Source organism: Pecten maximus, chromosome 6, assembly GCF_902652985.1.
Source record: "Pecten maximus chromosome 6, xPecMax1.1, whole genome shotgun sequence".
Lineage (NCBI taxonomy): Eukaryota > Metazoa > Mollusca > Bivalvia > Pectinida > Pectinidae > Pecten > Pecten maximus.
This window is the reverse complement of record NC_047020.1, coordinates 2,342,098-2,368,373: the sequence shown is the minus strand read 5'-3', so window position 1 is coordinate 2,368,373 and position 26,276 is coordinate 2,342,098. Positions and strand designations below refer to the sequence as shown.

General features: G+C 36.5%; 2 protein-coding genes across 2 annotated transcripts in view; both read right to left on the bottom strand.

Annotated features, from left to right (window-relative positions):
* LOC117328711 (transmembrane protein 144-like) overlaps positions 1-26,276 on the bottom strand; it is a 108,037-nt gene that overhangs the window by 4,100 nt on the left and 77,661 nt on the right. The window lies entirely within an intron of this gene.
* Positions 1,976-25,025, bottom strand: LOC117328713 (transmembrane protein 144-like). Its single transcript, XM_033886209.1, has 9 exons — positions 24,960-25,025; positions 24,325-24,424; positions 23,904-23,984; positions 23,320-23,416; positions 23,012-23,086; positions 9,363-9,442; positions 8,174-8,280; positions 3,016-3,287; positions 1,976-2,379 (listed from the first exon to the last, which is right to left on the bottom strand). Exons 1-9 carry the CDS (start codon positions 24,985-24,987, stop codon positions 2,278-2,280), a joined length of 942 nt encoding a protein of 313 aa, XP_033742100.1. The 5' UTR covers positions 24,988-25,025; the 3' UTR covers positions 1,976-2,277.

Sequence of the window (26,276 nt, the reverse complement as noted above, 5' to 3'; positions counted from 1 at the left end):
CCCGTCGACTTCGAGTTAACGAAGTTCCACTGTACTTTAAATAAGAACTGCCAATTAAGAAATATATATTTACAGTATTTACAACTAAAGCTAAATTAAACATTGATATACAGGTAATGTTTTTATGTTCACAAAAATGTGTTGGTTTTGCTATTTGGTTCAGTATACATTATATTGTACATTAATCAAATTTATATAGTCCGACCAGAATGACATGTTGTGTTGAACTCCGATTAGCATACCGATTGTAGACGAGTCGATAATCATATTGGGAAAATAGGTGTATGTATATATATATATGTGTATATATATATATATATATATATATATATATGTATCACTTTAAATGATGTAAAAGACCCTTTCACATTGACAAATGAGTCATGTAGGTTAATTACTGAAATACTAGTGATAGTGTACCAGGTTCGAATCCAGTAGAACATTGATTTCACTTGTAAAAGTTGTTTGTACTTGCGTATTGTTTTATATGTGTATAGTTTGTATGTATTACATTTTTTTCCCCACATTCAATTACCGTCGTCATCTTTGCTGGCAACTAAACTATTTGACTACTGTCATATCAGACAACGTTCAACGATACCCACCGACTGAGTTCATTCGGTATTACAAACTTTGATAATTGAAATAAATATGTAAATACGTTTAATAAGCTTAATTTTCTGATATTATATAATACATACAATTCCACGACCGAATCAGTCCTTTTTATCATTTTACCTGTTTGTATAGGCACATTGAGCGTGTGACACAGAGACTAAGCTCTGCAAGTTAAATTGTATTTTTGTAAGATCTTTCGTTGTCTCCCCAAATCGTTTGTCAATAGTTGGAACACAATATACAATCATTGCATTGGTACATCAATTAACAGGTTGACATGCCTATGCACAAATAGGATAGACATCTTTGAATACTTCACGCCAAGGTCAACGCGACAGGTCGATCTGGTCAGACTATATATTCTCAAATTAGCTTATACATATATATAGGGCAGCGTTTGTCTCACGTGGTGGTCACCTTTACATAAAACTAGTATTCTTTTAGTTTTCTAAGTAAACTCAAGCTTTCATGAGGTTCAGAGTCAAACCTGAGCCCTTTTCTCTCTCTTGACGACGTCTGTTAAACTGTTGCAGCAGATAGAAAGTATATTAAACATACATCTTAAACGAATACGGTATTATTGCCAATCATATATTCCTCGCCACCCTGTCATAACACATACACACAGGATTACTAGTTTTCCTCAGACTATAAGAAAATTAAACCGAGGTTACGGTACTATAATTTATCCTCTTGCCTTAGAGCTAATTATGTTTTTTGAATATTTTGCGTTAGGCCACAGCTTGTTGGTAATACAGGTATATGGATTGCTCTAACGTGTACCAACCTTAAATGTATCTTGATTTGATTTGATACTACAGTGTTGTCTTTGTCTATTGTGACAACACCACGCATTGTCTGTACATGTAATTGATCTTCTGGTCGGCACTACATCCTGTGTTTGATCTCAGCTGTAACATCATACACTGCCTCCAATGGTTTATACTAGGTCATTAGATACTCTCCTTGTCGTATTTTATGACGCGACACTTATCTTCTATTTCAAGGTATCCAGCAGTGTTCCTGAAAACTGAGAAGTATCATGTGATTGGCTGGACTCTGTTCTTTGTTCCATTTTTTGAGATTCTCACATTTTTTTTAGATTGTCACATTTTTTGAGATTCTCACATTCAGAGTGGTACCGCCTGCTTTGATTGCTTTTCGCTACAGTTGTATCACTGTCTGTCGTGTTTTGAGACGCTTCCTACTTGTGACATTACTTTATGAGATGTCTCTCTATGTTTTGTAATGTTTCCTAATATTGGGGTCACTTTTTTTTGAGACTCATCTCGTCACTGTTATGTTTTGAGACACATCTCGTCACTGTTATGTTTTTAGACACATCTCGTCACTTTCATGTTTTTAGACACATCTCGTCACTGTTATGTTTTTAGACACATCTCGTCACTTTCATGTTTTTAGACACATCTCGTCACTGTTATGTTTTGAGACACATCTCGTCACTGTTATGTTTTTAGACACATCTCGTCACTGTTATGTTTTTAGACACATCTCGTCACTGTTATGTTTTGAGACACATTTCGTCACTTTCATGTTTGGGACACATATCCCTTGTCGAGGCACTACATCACTAAGTTATACATTCCCTGTAGCACGATTTGTCACCATTCGGAACGTCTCGCTTTGTAAGATCTGTTGTCAATGGTGGCACTGCTTGCCGTGTTTTGAGAATCCCGCTAACACCGCTCCAGATCCAGCCATGCAAAACCCAACCAGTAATATTAAAATATTTTTTCTTCCCTGAAAATATAAGAATGACAATGGACGGGGTGTTTACAGCGTAACTTGTACAGTTGCGAATACTATCTATATGTCTGTATCAATTTCTAACATTTCTTTTTTCTCTTTGGAGTGTATTCTTGCAAAGGTAATGACAAATTTTAAAAATTAAAAATATATATACGATCGAGACAATTTACCGATTGTTAATATAGGACAAATGAAGGCGAAAATTCACAAAATGGATAAATGATGATTTTGGTTCCAATCTTGGAGGTTGCTGTATTTCTTCAAGAACATTCAACATTAAAGCCGGGGATTAAGTCTGTTAGGACAGAAACTTATCTGTTTAGGAGTACGAATTTGTTTCGATTCTATAATTTCAGACTTTAATTGTAAGACTAATTATTATAGTTTCAGACAATTCAGTTCTCTCATTCTGTAATACATGGTGTTCTCATGAGTCTCCATCCAAACCTCTTTTGTTCGAATTTTGTCATCATTTATTGATTTTTAGTTAGAATAACAGTTTCATTTGCATGCCGATATTCCCTGTTGGGATTTTCTTTTCAAACCACAACAATTTTTATTTTATTGAATTGATAAACATGTACAAATGTACATACAACGACAGTGAGAAAACTCCAGATTACTTACTCGGATCTCCTTGAAGACAAATATGCCGAGAATGGAGGCCACTACAGAGGGAAGGGTAGTTATGATCGGGAATGCCACAGGTTCAGACAAAATCTTGTTGGCGACGAACCAGGATGCGGTTGCGGCAGCCCACATGATACCAGAGATGATTCCCGGTACAATGACCCGTGGGTACACGCGTGGTTTGTTCCTCCTTACCAGGGCGTATATACAGAAATATACGGTACTTGATAGGTAGATCCCACAGAAACACGCAAAAACGTAATCCAGACCTGTAACACCAACATTAACAAGTAAACACGTAATCCAGACCTGTAACACCAACATTAACAAGTAAACACGTAATCCAGACCTGTAACACCAACATTAACAAGTAAACACGTAACCCAGACCTGTAACACCAACATTAACAAGTAAACACGTAATCCATGGCCAGACCTGTAACACCAACATTAACAAGTAAACACGTAATCCAGACCTGTAACACCAACATTAACAAGTAAACACGTAATCCAGACCTATAACACCAACAGTAACAAGTAAACACGTAATGCAGACCTGTAACACCAACAGTAACAAGTAAACACGTAATCCAGACCTGTAACACCAACATTAACAAGTAAACACGTAACCCAGACCTGTAACACCAACATTAACAAGTAAACACGTAATCCAGACCTGTAACACCAACATTAACAAGTAAACACGTAACCCAGACCTGTAACACCAACATTAACAAGTAAACACGTAATCCAGACCTGTAACACCAACATTAACAAGTAAACACGTAATCCAGACCTATAACACCAACAGTAACAAGTAAACACGTAATCCAGACCTGTAACACCAACATTAACAAGTAAACACGTAACCCAGACCTGTAACACCAACATTAACAAGTAAACACGTAATCCAGACCTGTAACACCAACATTTTTTGAAGCTTGATTTTTGTTCTCATATTTTCTCTTGAATCTTTGTTGATTGTGTGAATCATGTATTAGTATCTAATTAATTTTTCTGTGTTTGAAAATGTCCTTTCAAAGTAGGAATGTCATTATCATTCCATTGAGTGACAATAAATGGGATTTCTAGTATAGATTGATTAAAACGATTTCTGGTAGAGAGTAATTAATGGGATTTCAAACAGAGACTAATTAATGGAGATTTCTATAAGTGAATGATTTCTGATAGAAACTAATAAAAAGGATTTCTGGTAGAGACTGATAAATGGAGAATTCAAGTAGAGAATGATTAAAAAAAATTTCTGGTAGAGACTGATTGATGGAGATTTCTGGTAGAGAATGATTTCTAGACTTATTAATGGGATTTCTGGTAAAAAATTAATTAATGGAGTTCAAAGGTGACTGCAAGCGGGCCATTTTGGTCTCAAAATTACACATGTCAACTATAGGGAGCAAAGGGAATTTTTCCAGTGAAATCTGAGAAAGTTCCTCAAAGTTCTAAAGAAATCACAATTACAATCATTCTATTATGACCAAATTACTGACGGCCATTGAAAATGAAACATGCTTCAATTAAACAAGAGGCCCAATGGGCCTGTATCGCTCACCTGGCTCTACAGCAAATTTGCAGTTGATTGAGGTCATTTCTACAGATACTATGCTGATTCAGATAACAACTTTATTCAAATATCAGAGTAAGCTAGGTTTATTCATGTCAATATATTTTCTAGTCCTTCATTCCAGCATTCTATTGGCCTAAGATCTGATCTTGGTGACTCTTAGCTCTGAGCATGCTACAAACAGGCCAAATATCAAATCCCTTGGCCTCTTGGTTATTGAGAAGAAGTGATTTGAAGATTATAGCCTATTTGACCCCTGTGACCTTGAATGAAGGTCAAGGTCATCTATTTGAACAAACTTGGTAGTCCTTCATCCCAGCATGCTACAGGCCCAATATCAAGTTCCTGGGCCTCTTGGTTATTCAGAAGAAGTCGTTTGAAGATTATAACCTATTTGACCCCTGTGACCTTGAATGAAGGTCAAGGTCATCTATTTGAACAAACTTGGTAGTCCTTCATCCCAGCATGCTACAGGCCCAATATCAAGTCCCTATGACTCTTGGTTATTGAGAAGAAATTGTTTGAAGATTATAGCCTATTTGACCCCTGTGACCTTGAATGAAGGTCAAAGTCATTTATTTGAACAAACTTGGTAGCCCTTCATCCCAGCATGCTACAGGCCCAATATCAAGTCCCTGAGCCTCTTGGCTATTGAGAAGAAGTTGTTTGAAGATTATAGCCTATTTGACCCCTGTGACCTTGAATGAAGGTCAACGTCATTTATTTGAACAAACTAGGTAGCCCTTCATCCCAGCATGCTACAGGCCCAATATCAAGTCCCTGGGCCTCTTGGTTATTCAGAAGAAGTCGTTTGAAGATTATAACCTATTTGACCCCTGTGACCTTGAATGAAGGTCAAGGTCATCTATTTGAACAAACTTGGTAGTCCTTCATCCCAGCATGCTACAGGCCCAATATCAAGTCCCTATGACTCTTGGTTATTGAGAAGAAATTGTTTGAAGATTATAGCCTATTTGACCCCTGTGACCTTGAATGAAGGTCAAAGTCATTTATTTGAACAAACTTGGTAGCCCTTCATCCCAGCATGCTACAGGCCCAATATCAAGTCCCTGAGCCTCTTGGCTATTGAGAAGAAGTTGTTTGAAGATTATAGCCTATTTGACCCCTGTGACCTTGAATGAAGGTCAACGTCATTTATTTGAACAAACTAGGTAGCCCTTCATCCCAGCATGCTACAGGCCCAATATCAAGTCCCTGGGCCTCTTGGTTATTGAGAAGAAGTTGTTTGAAGATTATACTCTATTTGACCCCTGTGACCTTGAATGAAGGTCAAGGTCATTTATTTGAACAAACTTGGTAGCCCTCCATCCCAGCATGCTACAGGCCCAATATCAAGTCCCTGAGCCTCTTGGTTATTGAGAAGAAGTTGTTTGAAGATAACAGTATATTTGACCCATGTGACCTTGAATGAAGGTCAATGTCATTTATTTGAACAAACCTGATTGCCCTTTCCCCCAGCATGCTACAGGCCCAATATCAAGTCCCTGAGCCTCTTGTTTATTGAGAAGAAGTTGTTTGAAGATTATAACCTATTTGACTCATGTGACCTTGAATGAAGGTCAAGGTCATTTATTTGAACAAACTTGGTAGCCCTGCACCCCAGCATACTACAGGCATAATATCAAGTCCCTGGGGCTCTTGGTTATTCAGAAGAAGTCATTTGAAGATTATTACCTATTTGACCCATGTGACCTTGAATAAAGGTCAAGGTCATTTATTTGAACAAACTTGGTAGCCCTTCAACCCAGCATGCTACAGGCCCAATATCAAGTCCCTGGGCCTCTTGGTTATTCAGAAGAAGTTGTTTGAAGAGTATAGCCTATTTGACCAATGTGACCTTGAATGAAGGTCAAGGTCATTTATTTGAACAAACTTGGTAGCCCTTCACCCCAGCATGCTACAGGCCCAATATCAAGTCCCTGGGCCTCTTGGTTATTCAGAAGAAGTTGTTTGAAGATTATAGCCTATTTGACCCCTGTGACCTTGAATGAAGGTTAAGGTCATTTATTTGAACAAACTTGGTAGCCCTTCATCCCAGCATGCTACAGGCCCAATATCAAGTCCCTGAGCCTCTTGGCTATTGAGAAGAAGTTGTTTGAAGATTATAGCCTATTTGACCTCTGTGACCTTGAATGAAGGTCAACATCATTTATTTGAACAAACTAGGTAGCCCTTCATCCCAGCATGCTACAGGCCCAATATCAAGTCCCTGGGCCTCTTCGTTATTGAGAAGAAGTTGTTTGAAGATTATATTCTATTTGACCCCTGTGACCTTGAATGAAGGTCAATGTCATTTATTTGAACAAACTTGGTAGCCCTCCATCCCAGCATGCTACAGGCCCAATATCAAGTCCCTGGGCCTCTTGGTTATTGAGAAGAAGTTGTTTGAAGATAACAGTATATTTGACCCATGTGACCTTGAATGAAGGTCAAGGTCATTTATTTGAACAAACCTGATTGCCCTTTCCCCCAGCATGCTACAGGCCCAATATCAAGTCCCTGAGCCTCTTGGTTATTGAGAAGAAGTTGTTTGAAGATTATAACCAATTTGACTCATGTGACCTTGAATGAAGGTCAAGGTCATTTATTTGAACAAACTTGGTAGCCCTGCACCCCAGCATACTACAGGCATAACATCAAGTCCCTGGGGCTCTTGGTTATTCAGAAGAAGTCGTTTGAAGATTATTACCTATTTGACCCATGTGACCTTGAATAAAGGTCAAGGTCATTTATTTGAACAAACTTGGTAGCCCTTCACCCCAGCATGCTACAGGCCCAATATCAAGTCCCTGGGCCTCTTGGTTATTCAGAAGAAGTTGTTTGAAGAGTATAGCCTATTTGACCAATGTGACCTTGAATGAAGGTCAAGGTCATTTATTTGAACAAACTTGGTAGCCCTTCACCCCAGCATGCTACAGGCCCAATATCAAGTCCCTGGGCCTCTTGGTTATTCAGAAGAAGTTGTTTGAAGAGTATAGCCTATTTGACCCCTGTGACCTTGAATGAAGGTCAAGGTCATTTATTTGAACAAAGTTGGTAGCCCTTCACCCCAGCATGCTACAGGCCCAATATCAAGTCCCTTGGTCTCTTGGTTATTGAGAAGAAGTCGTTTGAAGATTATAGCCTATTTGACCCCTGTGACCTTGAATGAAGGTCAAGGTTATTTATTTGAACAAACTTGGTAGCCCTTCACCCCAGCATGCTACAGGCCCAATATCAAGTCCCTGGGCCTCTTGGTTATTGAGAAGAAGTCGTTTGAAGATTATAGCCTATTTGACCCCTGTGACCTTGAATGAAGGTCAAGGTCATTCATTTGAACAAACTTGGTAGACCTTCACCCCAGCATGCTACAGGCCCAATATCAAGTCCTTGGGCCTCTTGGTTATTGAGAAGAAGTTGTTTAAATGAAAAAGTTGACGCCGGACGGCCGGACGGCCGGACGGACGGACGACGGACGCCGCACCACGGCATAAGCTCACTTGCCCTTCGGGCAGGTGAGCTAAAAAATAGACCAATAAAATTAAACGATCTGGCATGAAATTAAGATACGTACCGTTTTTGCTAGCTGAAGGGTAAGATTGGCTATTGCTTTGAACATACAGTGTAGGAGTAAAGATCTGTCCATATAATGCTCCAGATATAACCGAGAGCACAATACCCCTGTAAACATAACACAGAGTTAATTACAGTACGATACCCCTGTAAACAAAACACAGAGTTACAGTATGACACCCCTGTAACATAACACACAGCTAATTACAGTACAATACCTCTGTAACATAACACACAGCTAATTACAGTATGATACCCCTGTAAACAAAACACAGAGTTACAGTACGATACCCCTGTAACGTAACACACAGCTAATTACAGTATGATACCCCTGTAACATAACACACAGCTAATTACAGTATAATACCCCTGTAACATAACACACAGCTAATTACAGTATGATACCCCTGTAACATAACACACAGCTAATTACAGTACAATACCTTTGTAACATATCACACAGCTAATTACAGTTTGATATCCCCATTAGATAATAAAGTGTTACTGAAGCACAATATTTTCCTTAATATAATAAACAGGCTAATCATTACTTTTAGTACAATACCTCTGTAATATATGGTGATGGACTTCTTATTAGAATACCTCTTTATCTTAATACACTGCTAATAAACTGCTACACACAACAAAATACCTCTTTATCTTAATACACTGCTTATAAACTGCTACACACAACAAAATACCTCTTTATCTTAATACACTGCTAATAAACTGCTACACACAACAAAATACCTCTTTATCTTAATACACTGCTTATAAACTGCTACACACAACAAAATACCTCTTTATCTTAATACACTGCTTATAAACTGCTACACACAACAAAATACCTCTTTATCTTAATACACTGCTTATAAACTGCTACACACAACAAAATACCTCTTTATCTTAATACACTGCTTATAAACTGCTACACACAACAAAATACCTCTTTATCTTAATACACTGCTAATAAATTGCTACACACAACTATAACTTATAGCACTATATCTATTAAGAAACTTTCTGCCAGGGTTTCTCTTTAATTGCAGAGATTCATTACTTTAAAAGGCAGCTGCTGTTAATTCCGCACCAGAAACATTGTGTCATCAATTACGCTTTAATTGTGTTTTAATGGTGCTTTAAAGTTGTCAGCAGAGGTTAGTAGTTCTCATATCACTAGTTCTACCTACACAAGTCTCTTCATGTTGGGAGATAATCTGTCGAGGAGTGTTCCATCTGTGGAGTCGTGTCGCAAACCATTTATAGATTTCTGAAAAATAACATCAACTCTTTATTACAATATAAACTTCAGATTTTATTATAATTAATATTCTATAGCAACAAGACTAAACTTCAATGTTAGTTTGTGCTCTGCCATACTTGCCAACTTTTTAAAATTCTCATGGGGGAAAAAGTGCGTGAGCGACATTTTTGACCGGAAAACACATTTCACCCGCGACACATTTAGCAAACAAAAACTAAGGGGAAACAAAAACTAAGGGGAGATAATTTGCTATTGGAAAATAAATTCCTTGCATGAACACTTACTTCCCTCACTTAAATAAAGAAAAGGGGGGAAAAACTTATTTCAAGCTTGGCCAATGATTTTTTTCATTCACGTTTGGAAAGATAATTATATAAGCAACAAGTTACAGAAAAAAAAGGTGCAAAATTACATCATTTTTAATTATTTCTGGAAATTATTTAACTCACTGTTCACTCTAAATAAAAGTATTTACTTAGATATGTTATGAAAACTATGTTGTAAGATAGATGTCAGTCAATGAATGCAAATTATCACAATGATCTCACTTTCTAGCAACAATATAACAATATAATATCTGAATGAAATTTCAAATGTTTCCTTTGGTTTAAAACAAAGACAATGATACAAAAAAAAATAAGTCTGCTCTTTCTTTTCTCACATGATCTGTTATCCAGCGAATTCACCTGTGTAATTTTTTTTCCCATATGCTACTAGTGTAACATACCCTGAAAAGTTTTTCATTAGCTTTGCCTGTCAGAAATCAATTGTGACATCATGATATGGACAATGATGTGACATCATTAATTGTGAATGGTACAAAAAATGGCTCTGTCTGATATTGGCATGTCAAGATGTAAGTTTTCTGAATTATCTTGAATTTGTTTGAGATTTAATGAAACTCATCTACAAGTTTTCATTTTTGCTTGCCAATGCTCGCAAAAATAACAAGAGGCCTTAATGGTCATCTGTTTTCAATTGGCCTTAGTACTATTTGAAGTATTAATACAATTAGTAGCAGTATAGTGGTACTGACAACAATTGTGATTCTGCAATACTGTACGATGGCAGCCATCATGGATTACTGAGCAACCCAAAAAATAACAACATCTGGTCAACGCCATCTTTGGATCATTTCAGGGAAGTTTGGGTTGAAACCAGGCCAACTGGTGGAACTTGAGAAGAAATTAAGTTGTGATTTTGAAGATGGCTGAACTGAATAACAACACCACATGACCACATGGCCTAGACCATCTCGGGATCATTTCAGAAAGGTTAGAGCTGAATCTCACATGTGGAACTTGAGAAAAAGTTTAAAATGTGGTTATAAACGATGTTGGCCCTGGCAGCCATCTTAGATTTTAGAGGGACTCATTCTTAATTCCTATCAGAACCTTAACCCTATAGTATGAATAAAATGTAACCTGTAATATATATAACCCTGTAGTATATATAACCCTGTAATATATATAACCCTGTAGTATATATAACCCTGTAGTATATATAAACCTGTAGTGTATATAACCCTGTAGTATATATAATCCTGTAGTATATATAACCCTGTAGTATATATAATCCTGTAGTATATATAACCCTGTAGTATATATAACCCTGTAGTATATATAACCCTGTAGTATATATAACCCAGTAGTATATATAACCCTGTAGTATACCCTGTAGTATACATAACCCTGTAGTATACATAACCCTGTAGTATATATAACCCTGTAGTATATATAACCCTGTAATATATATAACCCTGTAGTATATATAACCCTGTAGTATCTATAACCCTGTAGTATATATAACCCTGTAGTATATATAACCCTGTAGTATATATAACCCTGTAATATATATAACCCTGTAGTATATATAATCCTGTAGTATATATAACCCTGTAGTATATATAACCCTGTAATATATATAACCCTGTAGTATATATAACCCTGTAGTGTATATAACCCTGTAGTAAACCTAACCCTGTAGTATATATAACCCTGTAGTATATATAACACTGTAGTATATATAACCCTGTAACCCTGTAGTATATATAACCCTGTAATATATATAACCCTGTAGTATATATAGCCCTGTAGTATATATAACCCTGTAGTATATATAACCCTGTAGCATACCCTGTAGTATATAACCCTGTAGTATATATAACCCTGTAGTATATATAGCCCTGTAGTATATAACCCTGTAGTATAACCCTGTAGTATATATAACCCTGTAGTATATATAACCCTGTAGTATATATAACCCTGTAATATATTTAACCCTGTAGTATATATAACCCTGTAGTATACATAACCCTGTAGTATATATAACCCTGTAGTATATATAACCCTGTAGTATATATAACCCTGTAGTATACATAACCCTGTAGTATATATAACCCTGTAGTATATATAACCCTGTAGTATATATAACCCTGTAGTATATATAACCCTGTAGTGTATATAACCCTGTAGTATATATAACCCTGTAGTATATATAACCCTGTAGTGTATATAACCCTGTAGTATATATAACCCTGTAGTAAACCTAACCCTGTAGTATATATAACCCTGTAGTATATATAACCCTGTAGTATATATAACCCTGTAGTAAACCTAACCCTGTAGTATATTTAACCCTGTAGTATATATAACCCTGTAGTATATATAACCCTGTAGTGTATATAACCCTGTAGTATATATAACCCTGTAGTGTATATAACCCTGTAGTATATATAACCCTGTAGTAAACCTAACCCTGTAGTATATATAACCCTGTAGTATATATAACCCTGTAGTGTATATAACCCTGTAGTATATATAACCCTGTAGTAAACCTAACCCTGTAGTATATTTAACCCTGTAGTATATATAACCCTGTAGTATATATAACCCTGTAACCCTGTAGTATATATAACCCTGTAATATATATAACCCTGTAGTATATGTAACCCTGTAGTATATATATCCCTGTAGTATATATAACCCTGTAGTATATATAACCCTGTAGTATACATAACCCTGTAGTGTATATAACCCTGTAGTGTATATAACCCTGTAGTATACATAACCCTGTAGTGTATATAACCCTGTAGTATATATAACCCTGTAGTGTATATAACCCTGTAGTATATATAACCCTGTAGTAAACCTAACCCTGTAGTATATATAACCCTGTAGTGTATATAACCCTGTAGTATATATAATCCTGTAGTATATATAACCCTGTAGTATATATAACCCTGTAGTGTATATAACCCTGTAATATATATAACCCTGTAGTATATATATCCCTGTAGTATATATAACCCTGTAGTGTATATAACCCTGTAGTATATATAACCCTGTAGTATATATAACCCTGTAGTGTATATAACCCTGTAGTGTATATAACCCTGTAGTATATATAACCCTGTAGTATATATAACCCTGTAGTGTATATAACCCTGTAGTAAACCTAACCCTGTAGTATATATAACCCTGTAGTATATATAACCCTGTAGTATATATAATCCTGTAGTATATATAACCCTGTAGTATACATAACCCTGTAGTGTATATAACCCTGTAGTATATATAACCCTGTAGTAAACCTAACCCTGTAGTATATATAACCCTGTAGTTTATATAACCCTGTAGTGTATATAACCCTGTAGTATATATAACCCTGTAGTAAACCTAACCCTGTAGTATATTTAACCCTGTAGTATATATAACCCTGTAGTATATATAACCCTGTAACCCTGTAGTATATATAACCCTGTAATATATACAAGAGGCCCATGGGGCCTGTATCGCTCACCTGGTTGGATTAGACCAAATGTTGAAATAATGTTCATATTCAAATTGTTTTATTTGTAAAATTCTAACATGCTATATATGGTTATAGTGTGGGAATCCCAACTGCTTTAAAGATTAATGAAGTCCAGACTCTCTAAGGTCTGAAAGACCTCAAGAATTGTTTATAGAACATGCATTCATCACTTTATTACTAGTAGCAATTTAAAGGAATTACCTCTATTTCACCTATTGGGCCCGCCCCTCTGGCCATTCGGGGGTCAGAGTCACCATTTATGCAAAATCTGTTCCCCTGTTTCTGACCAAATTGGGTTCAAATCCATTCATAACTTGATGGCTAGTAGCGATTCAAAGGAATTACCTCTATTTCCCCCACTGGGCCCCTCCCTTTTGGCCCCTTTAGGGTCAGAGCCACCTTTTATGCAAAATCTGTTCCCCTTCCCCAAAGGATGTTTCTGACCAAATTGGGTTCAAATCCCTTCACAACTTTATGACTAGTAGAGATTTAGAGGAATTACCTCTATTTCCCATATTTGGGAACGCCCCTTTGGCCCCTCGGGGGTCAGAATCACCATTTATGCAAAATCTGTTCCCCTTTCCCCAAGGATGTTTCTGACCAAATTGGGTTGAAATCCATTCATAACTTTATGACTAGTAGTGATTTAAAGGAATTACCTCTATTTCCCCTATTGGGCCCCGCCCCTTTGGCCCCTTGGGGGTCAGAGCCACCATTTATGCAAAATCTCTTCCCCTTCCCCCAAGGATGTTTCTGACCAAATTGGGTTGATATCCATTCATAACTTTATGACAAGTAGCGATTTAAAGGAATTACCTTAATTTCCCCTATTGGGCCCCGCCCCTTTGGCCCCTCGGGGGTCAGAGCCACCATTTATGCAAAATCTTTTCCCCTTCCCCCAAGGATGTTTCTGACCAAATTGGGTTCAAATCCATTCATGACTTTATGACAAGTAGAGATTTAGAGGAATTACCTCTATTTCCCATATTTGGCCCCGCCCCTTTGGCCCCTCGGGGGTCAGAATCACCATTTATGCAAAATCTGTTCCCCTTCCCCCAAGGATGTTTCTGACCAAATTGGGTTCAAATCCATTCATAACTTTATGACTAGTAGAGATTTAGAGGAATTACCTCTATTTCACCTATTGGGCCCCGCCCCTTTGGCTCCTCGGGGGTCAGAGCCACCATTTATGCAAAATCTCTTCCCCTTCCCCCAAGGATTTTTCTGACCAAATTGGGTTGATATCCATTCATAACTTTATGACAAGTAGCGATTTAAAGGAATTACCTTAATTTCCCCTATTGGGCCCCGCCCCTTTGGCCCCTCAGGGGTCAGAGCCACCATTTATGCAAAATCTTTTCCCCTTCCCCCAAGGATGTTTCTGACCAAATTGGGTTCAAATCCATTTATAACTTTATGACAAGTAGAGATTTAGAGGAATTACCTCTATTTCCCATATTTGGCCCCGCCCCTTTGGCCCCTCCGGGGTCAGAATCACCATTTATGCAAAATCTGTTCCCCTTCCCCCAAGGATGTTTCTGACCAAATTGGGTTCAAATCCATTCATAACTTTATGACTAGTAGTGATTTAAAGGAATTACCTCTATTTCCCCTATTGGGCCCCGCCCCTTTGGCCCCTTCGGGGTCAGAGCCACCATTTATGCAAAATCTCTTCCTCTTCCCCCAAGGATGTTTCTGAATAAATTGGGTTCAAATCCATTCATAACTTTATGACTAGTAGAGATTTAGAGGAATTACCTCTATTTCCCATATTTGGCCCCGCCCCTTTGGCCCCTCGGGGGTCAGAATCACCATTTATGCAAAATCTGTTCCCCTTCCCCCAAGGATGTTTCTGACCAAATTGGGTTCAAATCCATTCATAACTTTATGACTAGTAGTGATTTAAAGGAATTACCTCTATTTCCCCTATTGGGCCCCGCCCCTTTGGCCCCTCAGGGGTCAGAGTCACCATTTATGCAAAATCTGTTCCCATTCTGCCAAGGATGTTTCTGGCCAAATTTGGTCAAAATCCAATAAGAACTTGATGACTAGTAGCGATTTGAAGGAAATGTTGACGGACGGACGGACGGACGGACGGACGGACGACGGACGGACGGACGACGGACGCTGCGCCATGGCATAAGCTCACCGGACCTTCGGTCCAGGTGAGCTAATAACCCTGTAGTATATATAACCCTGTAGTATATATATCCCTGTAGTATATATAACCATGTAGTATATATAACCCTGTAGTATACATAACCCTGTAATATACATATCCCTGTAGTGTATATAACCCTGTAGTATACATAACCCTGTAGTGTATATAACCCTGTAGTATATATAACCCTGTAGTATATATAACCCTGTAGTATATACATAACCCTGTAGTATATATAACCCTGTAGTATATATAACCCTGTAATATATATAACCCTGTAGTATATATAATCCTGTAGTATATATAACCCTGTAGTGTATATAACCCTGTAGTATATATAACCCTGTAGTATACATAACCCTGTAGTATACATAACCCTGTAGTATATATAACCCTGTAGTATATATAACCCTGTAGTGTACAGTACGAGGAGGGTGATTTGGTACTCAAACGCTCACAGCGCGTTTGCGCCCGTCGAGCGATGGGGATTAAAACCCCGCTGCAATCCCGCCGTAATCCCGCGCAAGCGATGTCGCTGCGATCCCGCTCACGCAGCGATTCCGCTCTGACAAGCAGCAACCCCGCTCAGCCAGCGATCCCGCTCCGGCGGGCCAGCAAACCCGCTCAGCCAGCGATCCCGCTCCGGCGGGCCAGCAAACCCGCTCAGCCAGCGATCCCGCTCCCGTAACATGGACACAAGAAATCCTGCAATCTTTTTTTTTTAAATATAACGATGAATAAGAAGGAACTCATATTTATTTCATCAGAAACGTTCGCAGAATGTAATGTAACGTTTACAAAATATGTTTCGTATTCACTTGCTTGAGTTGTTCTCTGCTTGTGTAAGTATCAAATCAAGAGTAATTTGGTAGCGTAAGTAATGAAGTTTAGTTTAACAAAAATACATTTGATGGATCTTAAAGTATAATCACAGAAAAAGGTTAAACACAAAGTTATTTTTTAAACAACATCTTGTATCTAAAAATGTTCATACGGAGAGTAGCGTAGTGCAAAATGCAAATGTACATTTGATTTTAATTAGATTGAGTATTCTGATATATTTCTAAGTTGTTTTGTCTTTTTGGTGTACATACAGTACATGTACATGTTAGCTGGATCGTATGAAAGAGGAACATGACGCAATTTGGCCTGTTTCGACCTAAAGGTGACCATTTTCTAATAAAAAGTAGTTCTCAGATTTGATATTCGCTGGTGTCAATAACATGGGGGAAGACGTAGTTGGTGAAATATTTAAGTTTGGATGTCAATTATACTAACTACATGAATAATAGAAAACAAAACCATCAGTTTATGCAGCATACGGAAGATTAAGAGATCAAACCACCAACATTTATCTATTTTGCATACATATGTACATATCTACAAGTTGCGAAGCTCACAGCGATGACAACTGAGCAAAATATGAGTGCAATATATATGTTTATATCTATTTTGGTATAAGGTGATGTAGATTCGCAATAAGTCACGTGATATTTCACATGTACTCTAGTTAAGCTCTCGCTAGCGCTGTGCGCGAACAATCATGTATCTTATATATACATTTGTGCGTGGTATATCCACTTAAAGTATCGTAGTTATGTATGATATATTAAAATAAAGAAGGCAATTAGTTCTGTCAGTGAAACATTTTCTTTGATATAGGCAGGATTTGAAATGTGGTCGAATTGTACGATCGCCAGCCGTTATGTAGCCATGCCCGTCTGAGTTACCTACAAATGTATTCAATGCTCGGTAAACGTCGTAGTATGCACAATGCACGCGCAATGTACGGGGTACCGAGACAGTTTTTCGACGGCTGGCGATGGGCAGTATACACTGATACATGTAGGCTTAGTTTGTTGTTCAATCCATTCATATATATATATATATAATATTTATGTAATTCTCTGAATGAAATATTTGAAATGAATTGTGGTCATCCTTATCATTTACATAAGCTGAGACGGTAAAATGTACTGTATTGTAAACTTATTAATCTGTATATCAGCCGTTTGATAGGTAACCAGTCTTGACATTTTTCCTAAAATGAAAAAACATTTGTTTTGAACAACCGGACCCATAACGTATGTCTCATATATACATTATACATGTACATGTACATTTGTATGTGCTTGTTGAAACAAATACATGTACATGATTTATTACGGATAATGTTGTTATTATGATTAGTATTATGTGTATATATATGTAAATTGTATATGCATGTTTGGGTAAAATATCCAAGTTCGTCCTTATTAAAGTAATATGAAGATCAATAAATAAGTGTATCACGATATCGATCTATATAGGCTATGTCTGATGTCCAATCCTATTGACTTTACATCTCGTCAATAAGATGTGTTGAAATTAAAAATATGGATACTGAGTGTTCTATTTTCTTACGAAACCTGACATAAATAGTTACCCTGATTTTTTATTTAAACATATTTTTATTGTAACTTATATGTATATAAGAGATTGGGCAAAAACCACCTTTCCCGACACAAGTATACATGAAAAAAATACAGCAAGATGGCATAATATAATATTTTAATATAATATTATTTTTTAACATGTTTACAAATTGGTTTAGCGGGAGAGGGAGAGGAGGGGGGGGGGGGGGGGGGGGGGGGGGTATATATAAAGATATAGTGAAAGTAATTGCTCTTATTTCAATGCACGTGTATATCTTGATATGTTGCAATCATTAAACCAATACGTACAATGTACATATTATAAATGTATAACTTTCAACAATACAAATTACGTACCTAATTTAAATCTGAAATATATATATGATTTAAGAATGATTAATACAATTATCATCGCATACGGATTTAACGGGTTTTACTTCCGCTATTACGGCCTCAAAAGGAAAACGGCAGGTGCCTTATTCTAAAAGACCTAAATGTAAGAGGTGAGATACAGGTAGACTAGTAAACATGGAGCATAGGCTAAATCCTTATGTAACAACATTCCGCCCGCAGGTAAAAAAAAAGCTGTAGGGGTCCGATGGGGTCACTGCGATACAGGTATACTCGCTATTGTAATCAAAATCTGTGGTTGGCAGATGTTAACAGCAGGTGAAAACATTTCTATAACGGTAACTACACTGTACACGACCGGTATTTGTCCTGTGTATAGAGGATTTATCTATATCACATTGATTCACTCCAATCATGATTTGTAAATGACGCGATTTTAGCCACGTGGTCTCCATACACACAGTTTTATTTGGATACTATAACACATGGAAATGTGTTACATGAGGAACATTAACATTGTATCACACGTACATACATGTATATATGAATAAACAATCCAGTTACAAAAACATAATATTCATAGGATTATATTACATACACGTAATCAAAGAAGAGATTTTTTTTAGAAAAAAAAGACAAACCATTTAGAACTTCCGTTTATAATTATGACCTTAAACAGACTTTTAGTTTAGTTTTATTTGGATTTGAGCGGTAATAATTTAGAATATGTAATTTCTTTGCAAATTTTCAATGATTGCGTTTTTACAGGAAAACAGATAATGATACTCATCTCCTACATTCTCTGAAAACAAGGTTCATATCTTCTCCTGAAACTCTTTGTTACCTACCAGTTTCAATGGAAAATTTCAATTACAAGTACGTACACTGTGTATCTAATACAATTAGAGTTAATCTAATCTCAGGCTTCATCGGACATAAAATGGACTGGTCAATAGCTCGGTGAAGGAGGAAATACTTCACATTGTTTGGGTGTTAGGTCTTGATAATAATGGTGACTTTCGCATAGTCAGTACGTATTTTTTTTATTTTTTTTTTTTTTACTTCCGAAATAAAAAGGACAGGAAATATTCCCATGTTGTCGTTATAATTGATTAAAATTTGTTTAAAATGTGTTTTTGTTGACGTTTTTATCACATACACATGACAGATGACACAAATGTATTGTTTTTCTCACAATAAAGAAAGAATATTGGACTACACACACAATCATTCTGTGGTCTATATAGTTTAAACTGTATTTTATTTGACAATTTCCATTTAATAGCATATATACAACATAAGATATACATACATACGTATATACTATTATGCTCGGTCTTGTAATCAAAGACCGTACTACATGTATTTCTTTGCTGGCAAAAAGAGATCGGGAAGGCAATCGATTATCCTTTACAAAAGTGTTCGATATCTCACAAAATAATTTTGTACCAGGCTGCTAAAATGGTAACAATTTTTTCAATTCTTTATTAGTCTTGCGAGTATACATCTCATCAACATCATACGATTACAAAAAATATAATTAAAGTCAGCTCGAGTAGAGCAATGCACTTGTGACGATTTTTTTTTCTGATAAGAAAGTAATTAAATGATTAGCTACTATAGTTGGGAAACTATTAGCACTGATTTCGATATCTACCGGTAATATACATGTAAGTGTATGTCCGTGATATTAGCCATGCAAGAGATGTCCCCGATGGACACATAAAAAATGATAGTAATAAAAACACAATATCTTTAGGCCGTGGATTTAAAACTACGAAATGTTCAAATAATTGAAAAGTTTATGAAACTTACTACAAAAATTCAAAGATAATTTTCTCAAACGGACATGTTGCTAGCTAAATACTTCAAATGTCTATGTAAAAATAAGTCGAGATCAAAATGACGAGCCCCTTATGTGGCCTCTCCGAGGTCATGCACAAAACGTCATCTATACAAAGGTCAGCTAAATCAGAATTGTAATAATGCTGCCGTGGACACGTGGCTCATTGTCCACTATTAAAATGGTTACCGGATTGAGCACATTTCCGTGTTCCCCATATCCCACTCGAGGTGCACAAAAATTCTGACCAAGATCCGACCGTCCTAAGTACTCTAGAAATGATGACAAAACCGCCTTTTGACCCGTCCCCATTCCGTAAGAATGAATTAAAGCTACTGTGGACACTTGGTTCATTGTCCACCATTAACCAGAATAATTACCTTTTGTTTTCCCAAAGAAGGCGGTCACCAGTTAGCAGTCACAGGATACATTTACAATGTATTGACTCAGCTCCTAACACTAAATGACGACTATATCCAATATTACTGGATTTATGACTCGTGAGTGATCTTGCACATGCATGAAAATAGTCTATTTGAACTTTAATAACTACAATATTTCCCTACAAATAGTTTTTATCAAAATGGTCTGACATCAAGTATACTGTCATATTGTACAACATTGCAGATATTATTCAACTTATAACATAGATTTCATGAGCAATACATTACACGTATGAATTTGTATCTCATAGTTGAGGTACATCATCCAATAAATACTTACGATGGACGATGCAACTGAAAACATATACATGGTCATTAAAGTATAATTAATCGACACCAGGCAGTTGAAAGTCTACCGTCATTACTGATTGAGCGGGTCCTATTCAATTCCGCTCGAGCGGGTCCGCTACAATTCCGCTCGAGCGGGTCCGCTACAAGTCCGCTCGAGCGGGCCCGCTACAAGCCCGCCCGGCGAGCGGGTCCGCTCCTACAAGTCCGCTCAAGCCCGCTACAAAACCGCTCAAGCCCGCTGCGAACCCGCTCAAGCCCGCTCGAAGCCCGCTCAAATCCCGCGGCAATCCCGCTGCAAACCCGCGCAAATTCTGAGCGGGGGGCTGCGCGGGTCAACGCTCTGTGAGCGTTTGAGTACCAAATCACCCTCCTCGTACTGTATATAACCCTGTAGTATATATAACCCTGTAGTAAACCTAACCCTGTAGTATATTTAACCCTGTAGTATATATATCCCTGTAGTATATATATCCCTGTAGTATATATAACCCTGTAGTGTATATAACCGTGTAGTATATATAACCCTGTAGTATATATAATCCTGTAGTATATATAACCCTGTAGTATATATAACCCTGTGGTATATATAACCCTGTAGTGTATATAACCCTGTAGTATATATAACCCTGTAGTAAACCTAATCCTGTAGTATATTTAACCCTGTAGTATATATAACCCTGTAGTGTATATAACCCTGTAGTATATATAACCCTGCAGTGTATATAACCCTGTAGTATATATAACCCTGTAATATATATAACCCTGTAGTATATATAACCCTGTAGTATATATATCCCTGTAGTATATATATCCCTGTAGTATATATAACCCTGTAGTGTATATAACCCTGTAGTGTATATAACCCTGTAGTATATATAACCCTGTAGTATATATAATCCTGTAGTATATATAACCCTGTAGTATATATAATCCTGTAGTATATATAACCCTGTGGTATATATAACCCTGTAGTATATATAACCCTGTAGTATATATAACCCTGTAGTGTATATAACCCTGTAGTAAACCTAACCCTGTAGTATACATAACCCTGTAGTATATATAACCCTGTAGTATATATAATCCTGTAGTATATATAACCCTGTAGTATATATAACCCTGTGGTATATATAACCCTGTAGTATATATAACCCTGTAGTAAACCTAACCCTGTAGTATACATAACCCTGTAGTATATATAACCCTGTAGTATATATAATCCTGTAGTATATATAATCCTGTAGTATATATAACCCTGTAGTATATATAACCCTGTAGTATACATAACCCTGTAGTGTATATAACCCTGTAGTATATATAACCCTGTAGTATATATAACAATGTAGTATATATAATCCTGTAGTATATATAACCCTGTAGTATATATAACCCTGTAGTATATATAACCCTGTAGTATATATAACCCTGTAGTATATATAACCCTGTAGTATATATAATCCTGTAGTATATATAACCCTGTAGTATATATAATCCTGTAGTATATATAACCCTGTAGTATATATAACCCTGTAGTAAACCTAACCCTGTAGTATACATAACCCTGTAGTATATATAACCCTGTAGTATATATAACCCTGTAGTATATATAATCCTGTAGTATATATAACCCTGTAGTATATATAATCCTGTAGTATATATAACCCTGTAGTATATATAACCCTGTAGTATATATAATCCTGTAGTATATATAACCCTGTAGTATATATAACCCTGTAGTATATATAACCCTGTAGTATATATCACCCATGTATATATAACCCTGTAGTATATATAACCCTGTAGTATATATAACCCTGTAGTATATATAACCCTGTAGTATATATAACCCTGTAGTATATATAAATCTGTAGTATATATAACCCAGTAGTATATATAACCCTGTGGTATATATAACCCTGTGGTATATATAACCCTGTAGTATACATAACCCTGTAGTATAACCCTGTAGTATATATAATCCTGTAGTATATATAACCCTGTAGTATATATAATCCTGTAGTATATATAACCCTGTAGTATATATAACCCTGTAGTATATATAACCCTGTAGTATATATAACTCTGTAGTATATATAACCCAGTAGTATATATAACCCTGTGGTATATATAACCCTGTGGTATATATAACCCTGTAGTATACATAACCCTGTAGTATAACCCAGTAGTATATATAACCCTGTAGTATATATAACCCTGTAGTATATATAACCCTGTAGTATATATATTAAGTGTACATACTGCTGGTCTGTTAAACAACAAGTCCTCCTGTCCAGTGGTCGTAGAGTACAAGGAATCGTTCGGGTTACCAAATGTCTGAAATTAATGAAAGAATTTGCCTTTATTACTGTTTCTACAAACTGAAAGAGATATTTTATGTGTCAATGATATTATCATTAACTGACAAAACCTGATTACAAACAGCAGTATTAGCTACTTACATGATAACATGTACATATTATCAAAACAGGAATGAAAAATACTTATCAAACTGTAGTCTTATTTGTCATAGCTTGTTTTAAAGTGTAATCCTATACATGGATTCTCACACTTGATACTAAGGCATCTGAATCCTCATCCTGCTCTGTTGTATCACTGTCAGACGGAGGCTGGATAGTACTCTTCACGAAGGAAAACACCACAGCACTGTAACGTAATATCATAAGTTCACTGTATATTAAATGACAGAAAAGTATTATTCTAAAAAAGGACAAATCTTTAGTTTCTATGAAGTAAATTTGCCAGTGATATCTTTTACTAACTATTGTTAAAAATATACAAAATATTGTGATGTATTATCTACACTGAAAACTGACTGTCAGAATGACACACTTCATTATCAATGTTGGAAAAGTAAAACAAATATAAACCACAACTATTAATTCCTTTATGCTAACATTAAATCATATCTGGTGTTGTTGAGTAAGGATTCTGTCTGTATGCCACCTACTTAATTACCTGGACACCAAGACAGCCACTCCTCTGTGGATACTGCCACCTTTCTGAATGCCAGCGAAATTACCTGTATACTGCCACTCCTCTGTATGCCACCAACTTACCTAGATACTGCCACTCCTCTGTATGCCACCAACTTACCTGGATACTGCCACTCCTCTGTATGCCACCAGCTTACCTGGATACTGCCACTGCCACTCCAACATAGTTCATGGTAGGATTATCAGGGATCTCCTTTGTAATACCAAATAAACCAAACCTGCAAAATAATATTTGTCAAAGGGCAGATGTAGTTTGTGTAAGGAACAATAATCTATTACTCAGATTTGAGACTATTATTGAAATGGCTCATTTGCCTTTCTTATTTGGATCTAACACATTACTGACAACTATAGTGATTGATGAACAGTAGGTCATTGGTCAGTACTCCAATACATCTAACAGGCCTCATACCTGTATACATTGTAGTTGCACTGTCTAGAAGTATCAGTTACTGAAAATATAACAAGTGTTCTAATTGTAACAGGGCTGGCCTTTCACAGTAGACTAGTCTCCCAAGAACAAGCTAGAAGATCAAATAGCAGACATATTTCACTGACCTTCCTGTGGCCCAGCCACTGAGCAGATTGACCATGCCCCAGATACACAGTCCCAGGCCCAGACCTATCGTTTTGATGATGGGGACAACCATGATGTTACCTGTAACATAAATGTTTTGTTCACTCCTACTGTACAGACAGTATTTTACCATAGAGTCTGATATACTTTTAATAAGCTTGTTTTTAAGAAATTTCATACTCATCAACATTTCATATCTATAGTAATGTCATTCAATCAAAACAATTTTTCACTATAAGCTCAATATAATCTATACATATACAATGTACTTGCATGTGCATGTATATAATGGATAATTGAAATCCAATGTTTTTACATTGCTATCTTACAGGGGTCAAAGTGAATATTTTACCAGGTGGCCTATATACATGTAGCTATTTGGCTACCAAGTCATAAAATCTACGTGCCAATTGGAAAAGTTAGTCCCAAGCCAAGTTGTCTTAACTTTTAAAAAAATATTTTAATTCTTTAGTACAGTATAACATCTCTCTTTAAATTTTTTGATTGTGAATGTCATTTTAGCATTGACTTCAACCTTTGAAAGATTAACATATTAATTGCAAATTTACACAATTTTTTAGGGGCCACAGGACACCACCAACCATTATTAACTTACCTGTTTCCCACAGGACACCACCAACCATAACTAACTTACCTGTTTCCCACAGGACACCACCAACCATTACTAACTTACCTGTTACCCACTGGGCACCACCAACCATTACTAACTTACCTGTTTCCCACAGGACACAATCAACCATTATTAACTTACCTGTTTCCCACAGGACACCACCAACCATTACTAACTTACCTGTTTGCCACAGGACACCACCAACCATTATTAACTTACCTGTTTCCCACAGAACACCATCAACCATTATTAACTTACCTGTTTCCCACAGAACACCACCAACCATTATTAACTTACCTGTTTCCCACAGGACACCACCAACCATTACTAACTCACCTGTTTCCCACAGGACACCACCAACCATTACTAACTCACCTGTTTCCAACAGGACACCACCAACCATTACTAACTCACCTGTTTCCAACAGGACACCACCAACCATTATTAACTTACCTGTTTCCCACAGAACACCACCCACCATTACTATTGGGTAGAATGTACTTTGTCGAACTATCTGTAAAACCATGCCAGACAGCAGAATAGCACTGCAAACAATCCACTGGAAAAACATCCCTGCAATAAGAAAAGTGTTTTTTAACAAATTTCACTAATTCAGTAATATATATGTGTCCTAGGCTCAGTTATAACCGGAACAAGGATGCTAAGCCCCTTTAAGCTTCAATCAATCAATCAATCAATCAATCAATCAATCAATTAGTAATATATTTTCCATCACTTCCATACAGATACCTCCAATATTCACTAGGATACATGAAGCTTAAAAAAAATGGCTTAATATTTCCATGTAATTAACTTTTAAACTTAGAGGTGAATACTGAGATATTTTTACATTGAGCAGAATCTGCACTGAAAGCTTGACATTCATCTGTTTTATTATTATTTTAATGATATAGTAACTAGAACACATCAACTGTATTATATCTAAATACCATCTCCAGTTTCAAACTTTTTCACAGGAGCAAAGTTCGTTCCATAACAAAGGACAGCGACAGCAGCAGCTATATATCCCACAAAGGCTGGAGATGTGTCACAATCTGGAGAAATAGTCGTCACATTCGGAGATATTGTCGTTACATTTGGAGAAATGGTGGTTACATTTGGGAAAACTGTGGAGCCATTTCCAACATCATTCCAATTAACTTCCATTATGAAATCAGGAAATTCTGAAAAAAATGATAAAATCAGGATTGTGTATATTTGATTGAATTTGTATGAAAAGTCAATTAAATTTCCTATCATTTATTGTGGCAATTTGAAACTATAGAATTTAAAAACACAGAG